General features: G+C 50.4%; 9 protein-coding genes across 9 annotated transcripts; 3 read left to right on the top strand and 6 right to left on the bottom strand.

The window, feature by feature from the left end:
* The first annotated feature begins 1,155 nt into the window (after positions 1–1,155).
* On the top strand, positions 1,156–2,145 carry ASPSYDRAFT_830343 (uncharacterized protein). Its single transcript, XM_040851188.1, has 2 exons — positions 1,156–1,254; positions 1,312–2,145. The coding sequence occupies exon 2, from the start codon at positions 1,401–1,403 to the stop codon at positions 1,983–1,985; it is 585 nt and encodes a 194-aa protein (XP_040705372.1). The 5' UTR covers positions 1,156–1,254; positions 1,312–1,400; the 3' UTR covers positions 1,986–2,145.
* A 2,738-nt stretch (positions 2,146–4,883) lies between these two features.
* ASPSYDRAFT_830316 (uncharacterized protein) lies at positions 4,884–5,644 on the bottom strand. Its single transcript, XM_040851185.1, has one exon. The coding sequence runs from the start codon at positions 5,511–5,513 to the stop codon at positions 5,064–5,066; it is 450 nt and encodes a 149-aa protein (XP_040705371.1). The 5' UTR covers positions 5,514–5,644; the 3' UTR covers positions 4,884–5,063.
* Positions 5,645–5,775: 131 nt separating this feature from the next.
* ASPSYDRAFT_30048 (uncharacterized protein) lies at positions 5,776–6,267 on the top strand (the record flags this gene model as incomplete). The annotated part of the gene is made up of 1 exon (XM_040844725.1): positions 5,776–6,267. One exon carries the CDS (start codon positions 5,776–5,778, stop codon positions 6,265–6,267), a length of 492 nt encoding a protein of 163 aa, XP_040705370.1.
* A 135-nt stretch (positions 6,268–6,402) lies between these two features.
* On the bottom strand, positions 6,403–7,167 carry ASPSYDRAFT_830318 (uncharacterized protein). The gene has a single exon (XM_040851186.1). It carries the CDS (start codon positions 7,054–7,056, stop codon positions 6,538–6,540), a length of 519 nt encoding a protein of 172 aa, XP_040705369.1. The 5' UTR covers positions 7,057–7,167; the 3' UTR covers positions 6,403–6,537.
* A 2,554-nt stretch (positions 7,168–9,721) lies between these two features.
* Positions 9,722–10,429, top strand: ASPSYDRAFT_830322 (uncharacterized protein). The gene has a single exon (XM_040851187.1). It carries the CDS (start codon positions 9,863–9,865, stop codon positions 10,259–10,261), a length of 399 nt encoding a protein of 132 aa, XP_040705368.1. The 5' UTR covers positions 9,722–9,862; the 3' UTR covers positions 10,262–10,429.
* A 655-nt stretch (positions 10,430–11,084) lies between these two features.
* On the bottom strand, positions 11,085–12,364 carry ASPSYDRAFT_30047 (dimethyladenosine transferase; the record flags this gene model as incomplete). The annotated part of the gene is made up of 2 exons (XM_040844724.1): positions 11,085–11,876; positions 11,936–12,364. 2 exons carry the CDS (start codon positions 12,362–12,364, stop codon positions 11,085–11,087), a joined length of 1,221 nt encoding a protein of 406 aa, XP_040705367.1.
* Positions 12,365–12,892: 528 nt separating this feature from the next.
* Positions 12,893–14,353, bottom strand: ASPSYDRAFT_88101 (uncharacterized protein; the record flags this gene model as incomplete). Its single annotated transcript, XM_040851965.1, has 1 exon — positions 12,893–14,353. The coding sequence occupies one exon, from the start codon at positions 14,351–14,353 to the stop codon at positions 12,893–12,895; it is 1,461 nt and encodes a 486-aa protein (XP_040705366.1).
* A 931-nt stretch (positions 14,354–15,284) lies between these two features.
* On the bottom strand, positions 15,285–16,526 carry ASPSYDRAFT_1173355 (F-box protein; the record flags this gene model as incomplete). The annotated part of the gene is made up of 2 exons (XM_040840278.1): positions 15,285–16,023; positions 16,120–16,526. The coding sequence occupies 2 exons, from the start codon at positions 16,524–16,526 to the stop codon at positions 15,285–15,287; spliced, it is 1,146 nt and encodes a 381-aa protein (XP_040705365.1).
* Positions 16,527–17,485: 959 nt separating this feature from the next.
* ASPSYDRAFT_199404 (uncharacterized protein) lies at positions 17,486–19,152 on the bottom strand (the record flags this gene model as incomplete). The annotated part of the gene is made up of 5 exons (XM_040843767.1): positions 17,486–17,931; positions 17,984–18,423; positions 18,474–18,544; positions 18,597–18,770; positions 18,847–19,152. 5 exons carry the CDS (start codon positions 19,150–19,152, stop codon positions 17,486–17,488), a joined length of 1,437 nt encoding a protein of 478 aa, XP_040705364.1.
* Positions 19,153–19,317: the final 165 nt, after the last annotated feature.

Genomic DNA, 19,317 nt, shown 5'->3' with positions numbered 1-19,317 from the left:
TACTCAGATCCGGAATTTTGATTTGGGCCTGTTTGGTCTAAGGTTATATAACTAGACCTTGACTTTACAAAGGCGTAGTAGAAAGACTCGGTGTGAAAGATGAATGATGAGATCGATACAACGCTCCAAAGAGCTTGTGCAGTGCCATTGACAGAGCCAAAGAAAGACAAAGAGTGGGATAACGCCATTATTTAGAGGACGGCGTATAACGGAGACAGATATAGTAGATACAAAAGGATTGTGCTGTGCTACATTGCCTTGTGTATTGCAGACTTGGCATTGACAATAACAGTTACTGGACGACTTCATTATTACAGGCTCCTGGTATCAAAAGAAGGTAATAGAAGCAGGGAATCCACCAGCAGACCGCGGTCTGGAGCTTGACATGCAAGGCACACATTGGCATGGTGAAGGAATGAGGGTATTCCCAGGCTTGCTATAGCCTCACCGATTCCAAAAGGAGTATACCGAAATGCCCGGCCATTCTGAGCAATACCATGCTGCTCGGGGGGATTCTATTAAATGAATACCCTCATTCTCTACCAGAATCAATATTGATGCGTAGGAGATTGCAACCTGAACATGGTGAAGTGGAATACAGGACAGACGCTGATTGATTGTTATCCTTCTCATCTGTCACTGTGCTTTTCGCCAGTAGATGGAAAAATGCCGCACCTCAGGTAAACAAAGCCTGAGGCATGCCGTCCAGATTGTTTATTTAAACCTGTCAAAGACCATTGCTCTTTGCGTTTCCCCCCCTCACACTCAGTTTTCTCTTCCCAACCCAACGACTTCAGTCAACTTCAACACTTTTCCTTTTTTCTTTCTTTCCTTCTTCTCTTTATCTCTCCCTCTCCTCAGACATCCCCGCCATGTCTGTAGACCCCGGCCTGGGCTACCCGACCATGAACCTCAAGCTCAACCAGCCTATACCCAGTCAACATCCAGGGCGTCGGCCAACCATTGACGGCTACTACCTTACTGGTCGTCCTCGCTGGGTTCCTGGCAGATAGCTGTCTCGCGATTTCGATCTTTTCCGTCGTCACTACCCTGCTCAGCACCTGCGGACGAACGGAGACACAAGACATCCGAATGCACGCTGATTTCGGGATCAAAAACAGACAAAACTCTTTGACGAACGATTGAGATGTCTTCCATTCAACAACAATCCCAAACGCCCTGAAGAAATTGAAGCGCGCTGGCCCGTTCTGCGATGAAAAAGCTGAGGATATTCAGCGCTTTCGAAACAACAAAGTTAGTACCCCTTCTATTATATCGACGATGACGAAAAGAGCTCACATTCGCGGAAAGCCAGGCACCTCACACACGTTGCACCGTCCTCCTGTCTCTACAATGCCTTCCTATTATGCCAAGGCCTAAGCAACCCAGTTCACAGAACCATGGACGACATTCCCAGCCGAGGAGAGTCTGAAGTGATTGTAAAGGATCCGGCAGGCTGCGTCGATCATCCTTCTCCACGCCGTGCCGGTCCTGTGCTGGCCCAGTTGTTCCAATATACCAGCCTGCCGCGTCCTGTTATGCCCGATTGGATCGGTGCGACACAGCACTTTCGCTTAGCTGGACGACCAGTGTATGACCAGCATCACACCCGTGGTTTGGCTTGCGCTTCTTCTCGGCTCCTCGGTCCCTTACCAACCGACGTACAACTGGCTAGGATGAATCTTCGTTGCGTTCACCTAACCGAAGGGTTCTGCTCATGTGATGCCAACTATCGCGAAATGGTGCGCGATTGTATGTTGAGAAAGCGGCGATGCTGCGCATTTACCATGGAGATCGATGCAATCATACATTCTATGCAGCAGCAACACTCATGTACGCACGGCGTCCGTCATCACCCGATCTTTGACAAGGCGAACGGCCCAATTCTCAATAGAGAGTTATGGCCGTTTCATACGACGAAGTCAACCCCCTCGGACTGCGGCTTGGGTTCCAGGATTTCTCTTTTTCGCTCTACAATCCACTGACCTTGTTTAATGTGAGAGTGCAACCTGCTCGTCGCCTATTCGGAGAAGGGAACATCTTTGACATGTGTCCTTTGGCGCCTTGGTGAATTGAATTCAATCCAGACATCAGCTATGGTGCAAGAATCGGATGTCGGGGTTTGGTTGCAAATTCAAGCTTGCAGAAGAGAAATCTGGCAATGGCGGCACGAGACGGTTGAACAAGGCCCAGATATTATGTTTGACGCCATTGAAGGCCGGAGTTAATATCGCAGTCATACGCCAATACCAGTCATCATGAGCGAAGGAATGAACACATCCAAGGAGTTCACACGCCAGCATTGATGGCTCGAAAAGGCAAGACGGGTGGTTCACTGTCGCATAATGTCTGTCTGGTCGGTTGTTCGCTTGAGATGAAGACACTTCCCTCCGACGTTGTTGCTGGATGCCTTCGAGAGGAAGTGCTGAGCCCTAGAGAGGGAGCCGGCGGCCATTTTCAACGAATACGCTACAACGAGAGATATTGGAAACCACGCAGCAACTCTCTAATGAACCTTCCGCTGCCCAACGAAGAGTGCCTAGCAAGTCAGAGTCGAAGCCCTCCCCTTCCTACAACACGTGCCAAGCATTGAAGCAGGTCCATCCGTCGGATTATATTCTGTCATGACCCTCCAACAAGACCTGGGACCCGTTTCGGAGCTGCCACCGTTTTCGTAGTATAGCAGTTTCTGGCAGGAATATACCAGGGCGAGCAAGGTCTGCCCGACTTGTCATGTCAAAGCAGCTCCCTTGTGTCTCCCATCTCATCGCGATGGGCTCAAAATCGGAAAAGGTCTCAATTGCTTGTTTCGTTCATGGTGCTACGTACAGAATGTTGTCCAGGGGTGGCCTTTTGTTACAGTATGGTATCACACCAGCCGACTATCTGTAGCAGTGACTGTCATTCGATGGCTCCTCGCCAGTTACCGAATGCACGCATTCAACACACGGATACGACGCGCTGTGTCGATGGACATATTCTCTATGCAGCAGTGGCTTGCGCTCGGCACATACCTTTGGAATCATGCTCTGCCGGGATGTAAGGGATGAGCGGGTTCACGGACAGTCCTGGCTCTAGCAGGTTCTGGCGACACTAACCACACTAATGCCTAACCCGCTTTCCTTTGACGGCGCAAGTGCACCCGATCTCAGGTGGTAGACATAGCTAATAAGTCTTCATGTGTATCGGTCTACTCGCACTGAAGCGATGATTCCTGTTTGATATCTCGGTCACGAATCGAGCTGGGCATGGGCAGCGATGACGACTCTGAGGGGCTCTCTGGATGCAATACGATCGAATCCATAACGTGACCCGCCACCTAATGGCGTCGCTGCTACCAATTTGACTGCCAATGATGCAGCTGTCACTGACGTTGTCAATTCGGCGTTTATGGGAGAAAGCAGGTCGCGGCAACCGAGACCTGAAACACAGCATGGAGGTGCTGACTGATATGAAAGCACACCGAGCCGATTACTACACCGACCCAACAGCATTCTGTGCTGCTCTGCAATGATACATACTCCGAGCTATGGTGCCTTCAATCGACGAGGCCGAACTGTGCGCAAGGTGGTGGCGATTCCATAACGACGCTACCTCGTTAAGAACCAAGATCATACACCTAACGGATGATATTTTGCTGATGATTGTGGAATGTCTCTCAGAGGATAGTCGTAGCCAACCATGTAATATGATGGCACCGCGAACAATGGCGCCCTTTCGTGACGAATGGGCCCAGTGTCCTCCCGGCCATGACCATCTGCCGCCTACTCCCTAGCCCACCCCGGTGATACCTCGAGTCCCAGCTATTATGAAGCCACATAGCTGTGTCTTGAAGCTGCCCTGGCGGATCGGAAGGCATCTAGGCTACGAGAATAGCAATATACCCACCGAAATTTATCTTTGCCTAGGTTTGGCACGCTGGATCGCAACAAGTGTTACACGGAACATGCCGGGTTTCTCGAGCTAGGAGCACAGTAACACCTTGGGCCGCTGTTTTCGCTGATCAAACTATCAATACAAGGGAACCGCATGGGACAGCATGACTGTGCTTATGTTGAATGGCGTTTGAGTGTCGCAAGACGAGTGGGAAGTGTTCATCGCAAGGTCCAGAATGCGCCTACCGATTATGACTGCCTGGAGGATGCCTCTGCAATGTGTGCCGCTCCCCCAAAATACAAAACGAGTTGACTCCCAATATAGTCTGGATCGCTCGCTGAGTTTCGACCCTGCTTTTTCCAAGGTTCGATCTGGATTCTGAAGTTCATTCGGTGATATTTCAACATTTTACACACGATCGAAGTTGCAGTTTTACCCCCCTGTGAAGCTCCTTTCAGCCCGACCCTTGGTCAATTCTAATGATTCTCTGTTCGCGTACTATGCTGCAGAGATTGTATTGACAGTGATTATTGCCTTCTCTTCCAGCGGCTTTTTTTGGCCGGTGTTGCGTTGGCGAATCTGTCTCTGATACTACTCCTCAACGTCATCACAACGCACGAGATCGATTCTGGCTTATTAGGCTGGCGAGAAGAGAGGATTCTTCCACTAGTGCCGAGCAATGAAGGCTACAAAATGTCACCATGTTGTGAGATCCATCAAAACCACAATTGATCAACACTGGGGCTTTTTTACTACACAGCATGTGTTGGGCCTGCATACGATCATCATCTGGACTCGACTGTTTCCCGTTCATTGTGAAGCCCATGTTCACGCCATGAAGTCGAGCATGTCAAAAACGGATTGAGGGTTCCTCTAACCGTTGAACTACCTCAATGATCCCGCCGCTACTCCGGGTGTCCAGCTGAAGCCAAGATACCAAAGACATATAATACTGGGTCTGGTCCTTGGATTCCCTGCATCACCTTTGCTGAGATACTAGGCTTGTTCTGGCCTGGAACTCAACGATCCGGGCTGCTTCCTCGATCGGTCAATTTCATATCCGCACCCGGTGTATTTGTTACGGTTTGATTCACGGAATTAGACCGTATGTGTTCGAGCGAAGGCAATAAGGCTCCTGGCTGCCCTCTTCCAGACTCTGAAACCCGCATGGCATAACTGTCTGGCTTTCACGAGAGCTGGGTATTAAGATATCCCAGCTCGCCTGCTTCACGCCGCAGACGATGATTCGAGGTGGAGTTATCCATACAATGACGCTCGACTGCGAGTCGCCGCAAAAACACAAGAGTGTTTCCGTGGTCTGTGCAGTGGACGATTTGACAGGGGAAGTGCTGCTTGACCTGCTTGTTAAATCCGACTGCCTGTAACCTCGTATCGCACGTGGCGTAGCGGAAGGCCTCGCGGTTTAGTAAGTGAAGCATTACCATGGCGGTAGAATGTGAGATAGGGAAGCACTGTATCCAGTACAAAGGCGGCGGTTTCGGACTTGGAGAGTGGCGAGCTGTGGTTCGGCATGAGAGCAATCGGCCCTGACAAACATTCGGTCTTTGGATATATCTGAACTGGAACGACATCATCGGCGAGAATATGGATGGATATCGAAGCAGCCCTCCCAGCATAGCAGGGTTAGGAGAGCTCAGATTACATCAAGTCATTCCACGCATACTTACGCAATAGTTGGTGGTTGAGGTACAAGTTGCGGCTGCAGGTCTCAAGGTGCAGAGAACGGCGAGCTGGCGTTGGTTGCGAATCGTCTTGAACCTTCTGCTTCAGGCACCATGCAGCTTGGTGGCACAGTTCATTGTTCCCAAACACCTACCCACTCTGGAGGAAATCAGGACCAACTCCAGGGGTCCCTGCGTGTAAACCCATGAGCAAACAATGCCCTGGAGTATGGTACCCTTCATATCTCGGAATGTCTGCTGTGCTATCCTCATCTTCCCCTATGTTACAGTCCTAGGTACAACCATGAGTGCTTTGATGCCTAAGCCCCTCTTTCCCCATGTCGATAAAACCTCGCTATTCCGTTTTACTACACTTCATACCACTTGGAGAACCTTTCAACCTCCCGAACTGTGGTATCCTTTCCAATTTCAACCGCCGCAAACGAATAATGGCCGTGCACTGCAAGCGGAAGATAACGAAGCGTTCAGGGAAAGACTACCAAGGAGCTCCTTCCTGCCATCACGCTGCCGATGCACTTTCGACGCCTGGCCATATCAGCATGTACATGTGGCTTGCGATAGAAGTATGTCCAGCGGAGTTGTCCTGCCCGCTACCGAAATGGAAGGAGCCCCATGCGTCCATGGTATTGACTCCTCGAATGGACGATTCGAAGAGCACTCTGTTCGAAAAGCTCTCGCCATGCGATGAGTATTTGTCTCGGGCCTGAGGCGTACATAAAACCGCATCAGAGCTGGCGGAAAGTGGGTTTTAAATGGGCATTATTGAGCCTTGAACATGGAAACACGATCGGCTAGCCTGTACAATCTCCATTCAGACCTGAAGCTTATTGTGGTCACCCAGGCTAGGAGCAGCAACGTTTCGAACCCTTTACCGCGGACCACGCGGTGTGTACCGTCTACCCCAAATGGGAATAGCGATGATTTACAATACGACAAACCAGCCAGTCGATTGTTCCGTTCACATGTTCTTTGAGGATGCACGCCTTGTCAGTTTGCTTCTGGCGGGCCTACGAAGATAACTGTTATCACACCGGGAAGCGATAAAATGGGTCTGCGGCAGCCCGGATACGGCCTTCTCATAGTCGAACGCTGGAGTTGACGAAAGTGATGTTCCGGCGGTGCAAGAAATAACCAAGTACGACTTTACCCTGCTTTCTTGGAATACCGAGACAAACAATTGATGTTCGGGACGTTGAAGTTCGGATGCAGAGTCAGCGCTCGGCCACCAGTTGCGGAAAACCGACCGGATTGGTCCTTGCAAACGATATTCAAGATCCAAAATATGGCTCGCGTTGGATTTCATGAAAAATGATGTGCTGGCGCTGGCAATGCAATTGATTCTCGTCTCCTGTGGTTTCCTGCTTCTGTCTCCATCAGGGTTGAATATCGTTATGAACGAGGGATATGTTCTTCCACATTGCACACATTTGGCAGTTATCTTGCTCTGCACCGCCAGCCAGGGATACCATTTGCTCATCAATCCGTCCGCTGCCAAAGACGGATGTCACTTGCAATGATGCCGTTGGGTCAATGTATCGCCAGTTTCAAGTCTACAGTGGATATCTTAGTGCTCCACAGACAGGACTTGCGCAGCAGCCAGAAGCGCATGAACTCGTACACCACATCGGCAAACCAAGCTTCCGATATGAAGGGGTTCCGACATACTGTGTGTGCCTGAGTTCCTCTGCCACTCAGACAAATGGAAATGGGTTTGGCGAGAAATCTACGTTTGGAACGCAAACAGCCACAGAATGAGAAGACAGATGTGTGCCTGCGCGTGGCGTTTCCCAAATCGCCATCGCAAGTGCGCAGTTTAGGGGTCGGTAGTACTTTGCTAAAGAACAACAAGGCCTATCCCACGAAAACCCTAACTTCGAGTTTCGGTTAGGTACCCGACATTGCCTCGCTTCGGATCAGGGAGCTCAAGTGAGTGATTCAGAGGCGAGCATGGGTAGCGGTGCGACTTCGGATGTAGAGTTCATTGAATACTATCCCGGCTGAGCCGAACAAGAGGGCAACCCCTAGGTGGTTATGGCTAATCCAGCCGTTATTGCTAGCACTGCTATCTCGGGGCGGGCCGGTCACAAAATGCGCTTGAGCGAGGCCGACAGACGCAGCCCCATCGGAAAGATTCAACTGGACGGGGCTGGAAGAAGTTGCAGAATCACCAAGCCTCTGACAGCACAAAACCAGATTAGCTCCTGTGCCTGAAGAGCACTGCAAGGATTGCGACTGGCCACGAAAACTGCAAAATCATCAACTGGATGTATCTGCGCGCAAAGCCCAGATCACCAAGGACATCTTAGAAGCATCATGCTTGCCAACACCGTCTCGCCAGCGCCGAGATTTTGCGACCTTAATCTTAACCATTGTCTGGGTCTTCTGGTCCATCTCCACCGCAAGGCCGTTGCCAGTGGGAACTCGCAACCAGTCTATCTTCTCAAGGACCTCAGATTCTCGCGATCCATCGGTNTGCTCCCAGTGATCCACCACAGGTTGACCCAGACTCCCCCCTTGTACCTTTGGAGTGAAGACCATCCGGACTACCAGGGTAGGGAAGCTTGATTCCCTGCAGCTGTGTTTCGATATTTCTACAATGCTTGGATGATTCTGGACTCTTCTGTTCTCGAAACATGAAGTCTATCTCCAGCAACAAGCAACAAAACCCTGTGTGGACGCCGAAGATCCCTCAGTTTCCCTCCGGTGCCTGAAAAGGCTCAGCTTCATTCCACAAGAATATCTCTCATCGTACTACATCGACTCATCAAAACAGGTCTTTGTGTTTGCCTTCGATACGTTACTGGTAGATCTGGTGTGACCAATGGCTCAAAGTGTCCTTGTTGATGAGAACGATTCCACGCTTCTTGATCGTGCTGCGTTCAAGAACACAAAGCTCACTGCGCAAAATGCTTGCCTTTGCTCAGAATCTATAAGTCAGAGTAACTGATAAAGAGATACTTGGAGAGCTTGAACCACCTACCGGTCCATGTCCTTGCTTGACCTCGAATACGTGGACGCAGTCGAAAATTGGGGAAAGTCGCCCTGTCCTTTAATAGCATCTCAGCACCCGACAATCCATCACCAGGCTTGCCAGGCGCCGCATCGCAAAAGAGCAAATCCCGATACTAAGTGGGTAGGGATTATTCAACCAGGCTGAATGATCGAGAGAAAAATCTAGACCGACTTTACATCTTCGGGTGATTATCTCACTTTTCTGTGATATGCAAGTATTTACGAGCATGAGCACCAGAATTGCAACGTTTTCGCGCGTGAGAAACAAGTCATACCTTCGGTCTGTCCTGCGCGCCGACGATGGGCGCTATTCTGAGTTAATCATGCCAAATATCCGCGATCTATCAGTATCCCGATGACTGCCATTGGAGCCACGAGACCAACGATTAAGTACGATGCCAGAATAAAACATTGCTTTATTCATCGGAAGATACGGGAACAATTAAGCCACCTCCTTAGAGCCAAAATTGGAACGCATGAGCATACATTCACTAGGCCCTGAGACTCTTGTGGTCTGCCTTATCCAACGTGAGCTCGTTCAACGGATTGAATCTCGCTCGACGATGCTGGGATTCTCATTCATATGAAATGAAATGGTCTGGTCTGCCGTGGTAAGGCCGATGCTTAATGACCATGGGGCCCGTTAGTTATGCCGGGAGGAAGATACCCTGTGATCTTGACCCAAACCTGGATAAGCTACTCCTGCTCATTCCGGTATACAGCTCTCCGGTTCATTGGATGGCTCAGTATGTCGACGAGAAAAAGAAAAAGAAGGGAAGACAAATACAAAGGTACTACTTTCCTTCACCATCCTCCACAAGGACAAAGCAAACACTGCAGAGAAGCGCACCAGATGGGATCTTTTGTTCTTTTTTTTGGGACGATGGTGCGCCAGATCATGAACTTGGGATGCCGCAGTAATAGCACTTCTTTTCTCCGAACGATGATGCGCTTGCCACGGCTACGCCCCCCCCCAGCTTGCCCATAAATTTGGGGTTGCGCCACTTGAGCCTGGCATCCACGGGAAATGTATACTCACTACAGTTCCTACGTGGTGTGCGCATACTCGTGGGCGGTCTACCATCAATATCTCCAGCTCCGCTGCCATCTTCGCCCTTGCTACTGCCCTAGTCACCAATTTTGGCATCCCAGCCGAGCGGATTACTATCCGAACCCCATACTGCGGTCAGCTCTATCTATACCACTGCGCCTGCGCCGTCGAAAGCTCAAAAGGCCAACGAAGATTGTTTGCCGCACTAGATCTGTCGACGATGACAATGACCTTGAAGCGATGCAGAAGCTCCGCAGCGAGCGTGACTATGCTGTCCGCAGGAAGAAAGAGATGGCAGACACCCACTTCGGTGAAGCATACCCAGATGTTCAACGGGTTCGCCGGCTTCTGTCGGCGCCTTATTAAAGGGTTCTCCGAGTTTAGTTGGCCAAGGGCAGCGAGACCTACACCACAGCAAAAGGAAAGCACAAAGTCCGATACCCTTTATTCAATTAAACCTGGTGTCCTAACGCGCTACCGCATTGTCGACGCTGGATTTGATCTGACGGTGCGTGCGTCCTGCTTGCTTCGACAACCCCGGTCAAAGGTCAAACAACAACTCCGTGTCTTTGGTCTTTCCCTGCAAGTTCTTCTACCAGGAGCACTTATATGCCTGTGAGGAATAGCAAGGCCCCTCCTTCAGATATGGCAGCCCCGTTCACGTTCAGCTTCCGCGAACTGAGGCTGTCGATTGTGCCTCTCAGATAAGCTAGTTGATGCACGCTCGACGAGGTCGGGGCTTGATTTTATTGACCTTGATCTCTCTGCGCTTTCTTTGCAAGGTCTCTAACACCATGTCATTACCTGACGGGTCAAAATTTGCTACAATGTCTACCGTCGGCTAGCCACCCAGCCCATTCAGCCCACCGAGCTGAGCTTGGATGTCCGATTCATATCACTGCGTCGTCTCTGGCTTGCAAAGGAAGAAAGGAGCGGAAATTCCAACAAAAACATCCTAAAATGCATATAAATAGTTAGAAAAAAAAAATTCAAAAAATGTTGAAATTCTTGATCTGTCCTTCAACCGGTAAACATTGTCAATGATGCACGAATATATATGTAACCGGACGCGAGACACTCAAACCAACTACAACTGCCGAGGTTCGGATTTACTGCTGAATAACTAGTACATAAACTCTTTATTTCGTAATATTAATCCTCAAATACTATTCGACGCTAGATGGTATAAATAAATAACACTTTTGGTCGTGATTGCTCTATAACGGATGGTCCCGGGAGACAACTCAGTCGGAAGCGGAGCTGCCAGTACCAGGCGTGTAGAGTAGAGCAGCGTCCAGCACCACTCACAAAGCCTTATCTGGCAGAACTCGCTCAGACGGAGGTAAAGGTTATTGGCGGCATGAGGAGATTTCGCAAACTCGAGATGCGAAACTGAGGGAGCGACAGCGGAAGACACAGCGTCTCGCAATTTGAAATCCCCGTCATGAAAAGTGGATGCCTTCAGAGTTGCAAGAGTCGAGAAGACGGAGGAAATCGTTCTCGTCACATTTGTTCGCACGGAAATTCGCCAGCCCAGCCTGGTCTAGGATCCGCTCGATTTTAGTCTGAATCAACCGCGTAACCATAGTCCGAGGAACTTGATGCGACGCAACTGTGATAATGGGCCCCGTCTGTGCAGCCGATGCGCCTTTGTTGGTGTTCTCGGAGTCACCCATGAAGATATCCACGTCGTCTTCGTCAACGATCGGCCCCGCGGCGTCATCCTCAGCGCCCCCGTCCATATCCATATCCATATCCCCATCGCCCTCCTTCGCACTGAACTTCTCAGGGAATGGTGTCTTCCCAGTAAGGAGATCAATATCGCCCTGCGCAACCCTTTCCGGATTCATAGAAGCCCACGTAATCCAATTCCGCTCAATCATGGCGCGAATCTTGGTGGCCATGAACCCCGCGCGGAGAGTCTTGTTCTTACGCACGAAGCAGATCCGAAGCATACCGTCCCACTCGTTCCAGCTGATTTCGGGGCGACCGGACTTGGGCTCGATGCGGACGACACTGGACTCGACTTGAGGCGGAGGGCGGAAGTTATTACGGCCGACTTTCATTATGTGCGAGACGCGCGAGAAGAACTGGACGTTGACGGAGAGACGGGAGTAGAGGGCGTCGCCGGGGCGAGCAATCAGACGGAGGGCAAATTCGCGCTGAACCATGAGAACAGCCATCTTAGGCGGATTGGGCATGGAGAGGAGTTTGAAGATGAGGGGTGAGGAAATCTACCCAAAAGACAAACTGGTTAGCGGCGTCATGGAGAAGAGAGGAGATTGGTACAAACCTGATAAGGAGTGTTACTGATGACGACCTGGAACTGCGGCAGCTTGGTCAAATCCGTCTTGATGAAGTCACCCAGCACAATCTGCAGCTTCTTCTCCTGCGGCGTCCCCTGCACCTTCTTGGTCAATTCGGCCGCCATGCGGGGATCCAATTCCACCGCAACGACGTTCTTCGCCTTCTCCAGAATTCGGCTCGTCAGGACACCCGGACCAGGACCGACTTCCAGCACGGTCTGGGTCGGCTGGACATTCGCCTTGTCGACGATGTTGTCTGCGATCGCTCCATTTTTCAGAATGTGTTGACCGATGTCGGTGTTGAATTTGAAGAGGGCCGCGCCCGCTTTGCCTGCTGCGCCCTGGCCGCCCTTGGAGGGCTTTTGGTATGGCGACGCAGAGGCCCTGGCGCCCTTCTTTCGCTCGGCTTTGCCCATGGTGAGGTGTGAGGGGTGCTGGAGTGTGGAATGCTGGTCTTGGACTTGCCGTCAACAATTTCGCATTCTTTTTTTCTCTTATCGGGCGCGGCCCTGATTGGTGGGATGCGGCACGTGATGATAAACGATCGCCATATCGGGACAATCCGGTGCCGCTTTACTCCGTACTACGCCGAAGATGTACAAGACGCAAGCACGTTGTTACTGCAGGTTATTGGCATGGATACAATGGAGTATGGTGCATTTACCCTATAGGCAGTAATTTATTGACCAAGAATGTCTACAAATAATTTCAAAACCGACCAGATACAGCAGTGTTGTCCACACCGGAGACCTCACCACATCACATAACGATCATAATTCATACCAAGAAAGGGGAAATAAACAACAATGTAGAAATTCCATCGCCTGAGATCTAACGACACACGTAGAGTATCATGCACGTTTTCCACTGTCATCTTTGAGAGGAAAATACATTATTGCCATAGCTCCCAACATAACCGGAAGAGTCATTGTCCACGATGCGGATCATAAGCCGAGTTCATCAAGAAAACTACAATAGCGAATATATTGAAAGACAATGTTCCCATGCTTTCGATGCGCCGAAACGGTGGGACGGGGACGCACCATACGAAGATTTTCCTGCACGTGGAGCAATGTAATCTGTTCCAAACGTGCAAAAGACACGCATTTCTGCAATAACTTGTCGGCATATATGGCGCCCTCGTGCTTCGCAATCCAGGTCATTAGTGTGAGTGTCTCGATATGCACTGGAAGGCAGGTCGCCATGTCTGTCCTTTCAAGCTCATCGCTACAGCTAAAGCCTAAGCAGACATCATGAATGTGCAAGGATCGAAGGTTCGAGTAGGCGGCAAACGACCAAGACGGATTAAGCGTAAGAAGTGGCAAAGTTCCAACTAGATACAGATAATTTTGGCGATTGGCATGGTGGTGATCGATGACCAGATTAAGCTCCTTTAGATTTCGTCTGTGGTTATCGAGGGCCTGTTTGATGATACCTCCATTCGCTGGCCAGCGGATATACTCCGATATGGGGTAATGCAAAATTTCCAACCGTTGGATCCCTCGAAGGAGGTCGAGCAGGGCATGAAGAGAGAAGTATGCTGACTGGATTCGCAAATTGCGTAATGGTAAGGTGTATTCGTTTGCGAAAGTGCGTTTGAGTCTGAAACCACGCAACCCCTCGCAAATTGGTAGGTCGAGGGTGTGTAGCTTCGGGAGAAGCACCATTTGTCGGAGAAACAGAACATTATTGCGGCATCTCAAGTCCACAATCTCCAAAACCTCAAGATTGCGCAAGAAACGTCTTGCGTATGCGCTAGGCATTGTCGTAAAGATCGTGCTCAGCAGATAGTCAGCCTTGTAAATACGGTCCCCGGGAAGCGATCGAAAGATTCGAATGTTCTGGAGCATAAGAAGCAGAAGAACCAAGTTGAGAACAACATCCCGTGCGTTGGGGCAGGATATATCCCATCTCGCCGCCATAATGGGATTCTTCTGACACACCCCCCTCCATAGAACCCTCAGGTCAGATTGCATTCTCCGCAGCGGCAGCTGGGCGAGTTGCTGGTCATCGTTTATGTTATGGATGACTGGGGGATGTGGCCAATTATGGTGGTGAGTCCAGAAAAGCCCATTAGAGACGTCGAGAGATTTGACGCGCTGTGCCATTTCTGGGTTGTCGGTCAGACTGTGTAGGAGGATCTGCAGAGCCCCTGATGATGTGAGCTCGATATAAGCGTAGATGTGCGGGTACGCAATCTCCTTCAAGCTCTTCGATACATACGCCAACTTCACCAGTGTTGCCTTGGCTTCGTCTGGTTTTATCCAACTTCTTGAAAGGTCCTCACGCCGTGCCCTCGCGGCAATGACTTTTCCCAGAGCACTGACCAGCTCGTGGAACATGTCGTAGGGTAACTTGGGAGGCAGGATGCGCTCTATGGGTTGGGATCCTTGAGGTAAAGACATAGTGAACGATACCAAGACCGAACAAGGAGTAAGATGAAGAAAAGGTGTTTTCCTGCAGATGCTGAAGGCTGTTGGAGATAGAGCGTGTGATCAAAAGCTGGGATACGAAGCGCGGTGCCGATATATCTCGAAGACAGCGAAAGGCGAGGAGAGGAGAGTGTGTCTGTAGCATCGGTGTGTGGGCAGAATTTTAGCCCTATTTATAGCCAGAAAAAAACGCATAAAAGTTGCGCTGAAGTTGCGCATTTGATGAGTCGCCCATGCACAAATTTGTTGGTGGTTGAAAGGCAGCGGCCGAGTTAGGGCTATTCTCCCGTGCAGCCACCAAGGACACTGTGTTTGAGAGCACATCAACCTTCCTGCGGGAAAGGGAATTTCAATGACTTTAGCAGTAGCTTTTTTCTGTTATTTGCAAATATTTTTACGGTCAGTTCTGGAATTATTGGGCTTGCCGCCCCCACCAAGAAACGTATTCGTACGAAGGGTTTACATACGAGGGGTACGTACAATGGGAATTCATGTCTGTGATTGGGATGAAGAAGGTTTGACAATTAGACGTAGTTAAGATGGAAATAAACTGGGCAAAAAAATGTTTTTATTTTTATTCTATTTTTATTTTTATTTTTTTTTTGTATTTTTTTCATCATAGCTTTACGGCCGAAAAGACAAACTCAAAGCGCATCGAAAACGAAAGGGAACTCATAAATCCAGGACAGAGTGAAGAAGCATTTAGGAGGCACGACATCACGAGCATAAACAACTAAAGGGGGCAAATCACAGGGGCATTACATGGGGCAAATGCATCTGGGTCATTTCTGCACACGACACCGACGTTTTGGAAACTTTCGGCGAGAGCTCGACTTCTATCATCCTCAAAATCAGGGGTTTCATTTATGAAGACAGTCTTCAGATCTTTGAAATCGTACCGGCATTATAATAGCTCTTCGAGGATGAGAACTGTGTTGAGGTATCCTGATTGCCATGGGACAATCCCCAGTGAGATAAGACTCCAGGCCCATAGGCGACGAATATCGGATGTGTCGTAGCCTGCCCTGAACAGCAGGTAGTCCGGCACATGAAGGGTGGTCAGACTGTGATACCCGGTCCACATGATAGGGCCAAACTGAGAGGAACTGGGAGAGGTACAGGACAATTCGTCTGTCAGTTTCAGCTCCCTAAGGGATTGGCGGTGCTGGTAGAGGGATTTGTGAAACTCATCCAGATTTTTATCCGCGCGAGACGGGATGCGATACACTAAATGGAGGGTCTCAAGGCGGGCAATCGACCTGATCATCCCGGAGAGGCTGGTAAAGTGAAACCACGGCGTCGTGATGATCAACTGCCGAAGCGTGGACGATGCGCCAGGATCGAGGGTTACAGAGAGAAGGATACCAGGATGGTCGACCGGCGCATCTAGGCGAAACGTGTTTATCTCTGGAAGAGACATGACTGCTCCAACAGCACACTCCCAAGCAGCCAAACCTTTGCTGCATACGTGGAAATCCTTGAGCTTGGGAAGGAAACGAGCTCGCAGGTCTAGCCAGCTCGCCTTTGGAAGACTGGATATTGCGGCGATCAGGGCCAGCTGGAAAGGAGTTCCCACAAACGTGGCGCCCGGAGAATAGACAACACGATGGCTGGCTCCTGCGACGAACCGAAATAGCTTTAGACTGGGAACGAGCAGCAGGACTTCGATGAGATCAAGAATGGGATCCCGGAGTTCATTCCTCTAGGGGCGGAGGATCCCAGAGTTATTAGCCGGTGACCTTTGCATTTCACCCCACAGACGCATCATTTCTGGAGAACGGGGTTTCTCTGCGGCGACCTGGCCGGGTATATCACTATATTGATACACCACGAGTTTCTCGACCCGCCGGGCCAGCTGTGGGTAGCTCCTTAGCCGGCTTAACAGCAGCGAGGCATCCGTAGAGCGTCGCAGTATTACTCTTCGTGAGAGGTACTCCGGGGCCAAGTCAAGGAACCGCTTGCAGGTGCAGGCGACGGCTGCGAGGTCATTGTTCTGGGCAGGCGTCGCGTCGATGGCGCTTGAGGAGATCCTGGTGGAGGGTTGATTAGGGCCATCGCTCCAGAGATACTCAAAAATCATTATTAAGAGCTCATCAGGGAGGTCAAGTATTCGGGGCCTTGAGACAGTAGTCTGAGCGGATGACATTGTACGGAATTAGGAAGTTGGATACGCTTTGTAGCAGGATTTGAAGGGATATCAAATGTATGGTATAGCTGTTGGAATTTTGGACGAACGATGGAAGAAGGAAGAATGAATATGGGACAGGTAAGCATTTTGTAGCCAGCAAGATTGTGTGACTGTGCCTAGGTCATCAGGGTTATAACAGGGCTTCACGTCCCAGTTTGGCTAGGACAAATCACCAAGCACACATTGCAGGGTGTGTAGGCTAGATTATAGAGGGACATTGTTTCGTTACAACAACACCTTCAGGATTGGATGTACGCCTCATGGACATTGTCGCTGAAAACCATGGCCTGTATGAGTGCTGCATCCGAAGTCCGGCACCAGGTGAGTAGCTGGGAGACGCGGAATCGAGACGAGGAGAAGTTGTATTCTCACCCAGAACGGAGAAACTAAAACTGTTATATTGACCATAGTGGCATGTAATGCATGCTTTTCTGATACGAGATTCTATGGAAGCTGAGCAAGTGTGTGATGGCAGATATCAATGGTGAACAAAACCATATAACAAAGAGGTAAACAGACAAACAGGGCAATTTAGCAGCAGAATGCGGGGACAAACGGTCTTTCCTATCACCTCATAATATATGCCCAGTTCTCCTTCATGTTTTAATCTATGTATTCATCATGGGTTCTTTCTGGCTGCCGGTGTGGCAGACCATGCTCTCCCGTCCATCATACCTCGCCCATGCACGTCTCGCTGACGATATTGTCCTGAAACTTTCGATGGGCCTCAAAAAGACTGGGCCTGGGTTCGCAAAGCACTGTGAAGAGTCTCCTTTCCGTCATGGTCATCTATTTGGATAGCATTCTGCACCAGGGAGAGATCCATGGAAAGGTGGGAGGAGCACACTCCTTATATCTCAATCACAGCACCGTTTCAAACGAACGAGTCTATCGCTACGATGACCTCCTAAGTTCACCTAGTTCCCGTCATAAACCTCATACCGATATTGCGCCGCCGGATGATCATCCCTGACCCTGCTCTGCCCAGCGCCATAGACCCTCTCCCTCATCGTCCCACCCTCGCCCTTGGGAGCATAAACACCTCTCCTCCTCAGCTCCGGAACGAGAAGCTCAACGACATCCTCAAAAGTCCCAGGCGTCCAGACGTACCCGATATTGAACCCGTCCAAATCCGCAACACGGATCCACTCCTCCATGATATCAGCGACCCTCTCAGCCGTCCCGACTGCAAGAGGCCCATTACCGCCGATGGAAATCAACTTGCCAATATTACGTGGTGTCCATTTGGGGACGTCCGCGCCATGGTAGTAAAGCGTGTTGATGGACGAGTGTACCCTTGCGTCCACATGAACATCAGACGGCTTGATCTCCTGGTCGAGGTCGAATTTACTCAGATCGATACCTATCAGTGTCAGCAACTACTAGTCCATGGTTATTTAGGGAAAAAGAAGTACCGATATTCGACGAATAAAACGCCAACCCAGCCTCCGGACTTGCAAGCCTCAACGCCTCCTGATACTTCTCCTCCGCCTCTTCCTCCGTACGGCCCAGAATCGGCGTAAAGATCCCAAATACCTTGACTGACTGCGGATCACGGCCTGCCTTCCTCGCCTCCTCACGAATAATCTGGATCCGAGGCGCAAGGATATACGGGGACGGCGCCGAAACGAAAACGCCCTCTGCGTGCTTCGATCCGAATGCGATCCCTGCTGGCGAGGTACCGGCCTGGAAGAGAAAAGGCGTGCGTTGCGGTGATGGATCGAGGATATGTGGACCGTCGACGTGGAAGTTCTCCCCGTGGTGGTGCACGAATTTGAGGCTGCTGGGATCGGTATACACGCCTGTTTGGGAGTCTTCTTTCAGCGCTGAGTCGGACCAGCTTCCTTCCCAGAGTCTGGATTCATTAACAGTGCCCTTGAGAGCAACGGTGATGAGGGTCTTTACTTGTACAAGACACGCATGTACTCATCGGCTATCTCGTACCGCTTGTCGTGCTCGACGAGAGGGAGCCCGACCTCTCTCAGTCAGTATGAGTGTTCTCGGACGATATGGAGGGAAGAGACACACAGCCTTGGACGCAGACGCCTTCCACGACGTAACAATATTCCACCCAAACCGGCCTCCAGTTAAATGATCCAGAGTCGAGAACCGTTTCGCTACTACATACGGCGCTTCGTATGAGGTTGACGTCGTGATCGCGAACCCTAAGTTCTTCGTTACAGACGCCATCGCCGTGATCGGCTACAACGACCCTCTATCAGCATCCATCCCTTCATATCCGCCAGGCTTGAAGAAGTAGATACAGATGAAGACGTACAATGCTCGGATCCCCCATCGGAAACTGCGTCGCGTTCCAAATCGCCGTGTCCGGCTTCCCCTGGTACGTATCATGCAGCCCAAACGAGTCCGCCAGGAAGAGCGCGTTGAAGTCGCCCTTTTCCAGAATTTTGGCCAGGTCGGTCCAGTAGCTCAGATCGCGCCGTTTCGTTGCGGCGCGGTCGGCTGGGTGTTTCCATTGTCCGAACGAGAGATGGCCGACTGTGAACATGTCGAAGCCATTCAGGAGGATGCGCTTCTTGGGGGTCGCTTCTGGTGTGGCTGGATTTGGTGTTTGCCCTGCCATTTCGGTGCGTTGCTGAATTCAGTATACTATCTAACACTGGCCGCTATAAAAAGGACCTGTATACGAGTTGAGTGATGTGGAATTGCAAGGAACGGCTGCAATCACGCCATGATGTCGCAAGAAGAACTCCAACAAACGACCACATCTCCAATTCCACAAGGCTTC

Source organism: Aspergillus sydowii, assembly GCF_001890705.1.
Source record: "Aspergillus sydowii CBS 593.65 unplaced genomic scaffold ASPSYscaffold_3, whole genome shotgun sequence".
In the NCBI taxonomy this organism is placed as follows: domain Eukaryota; kingdom Fungi; phylum Ascomycota; class Eurotiomycetes; order Eurotiales; family Aspergillaceae; genus Aspergillus; species Aspergillus sydowii.
Note: the sequence above shows the minus strand (reverse complement) of the source record. Positions and strands in the feature narration are given on the sequence as shown.

Excerpts from the sequence above, each read along its gene's own strand:
- ASPSYDRAFT_830343 (XM_040851188.1), top strand. The coding sequence starts at position 1,401 with ATGGACGACATTCCCAGCCGAGGAGAGTCTGAAGTGATTGTAAAGGAT.
- ASPSYDRAFT_830322 (XM_040851187.1), top strand. The coding sequence starts at position 9,863 with ATGACAATGACCTTGAAGCGATGCAGAAGCTCCGCAGCGAGCGTGACT.
- ASPSYDRAFT_830316 (XM_040851185.1), bottom strand. The coding sequence starts at position 5,513 with ATGCTGGGAGGGCTGCTTCGATATCCATCCATATTCTCGCCGATGATG.
- ASPSYDRAFT_830318 (XM_040851186.1), bottom strand. The coding sequence starts at position 7,056 with ATGAGCAAATGGTATCCCTGGCTGGCGGTGCAGAGCAAGATAACTGCC.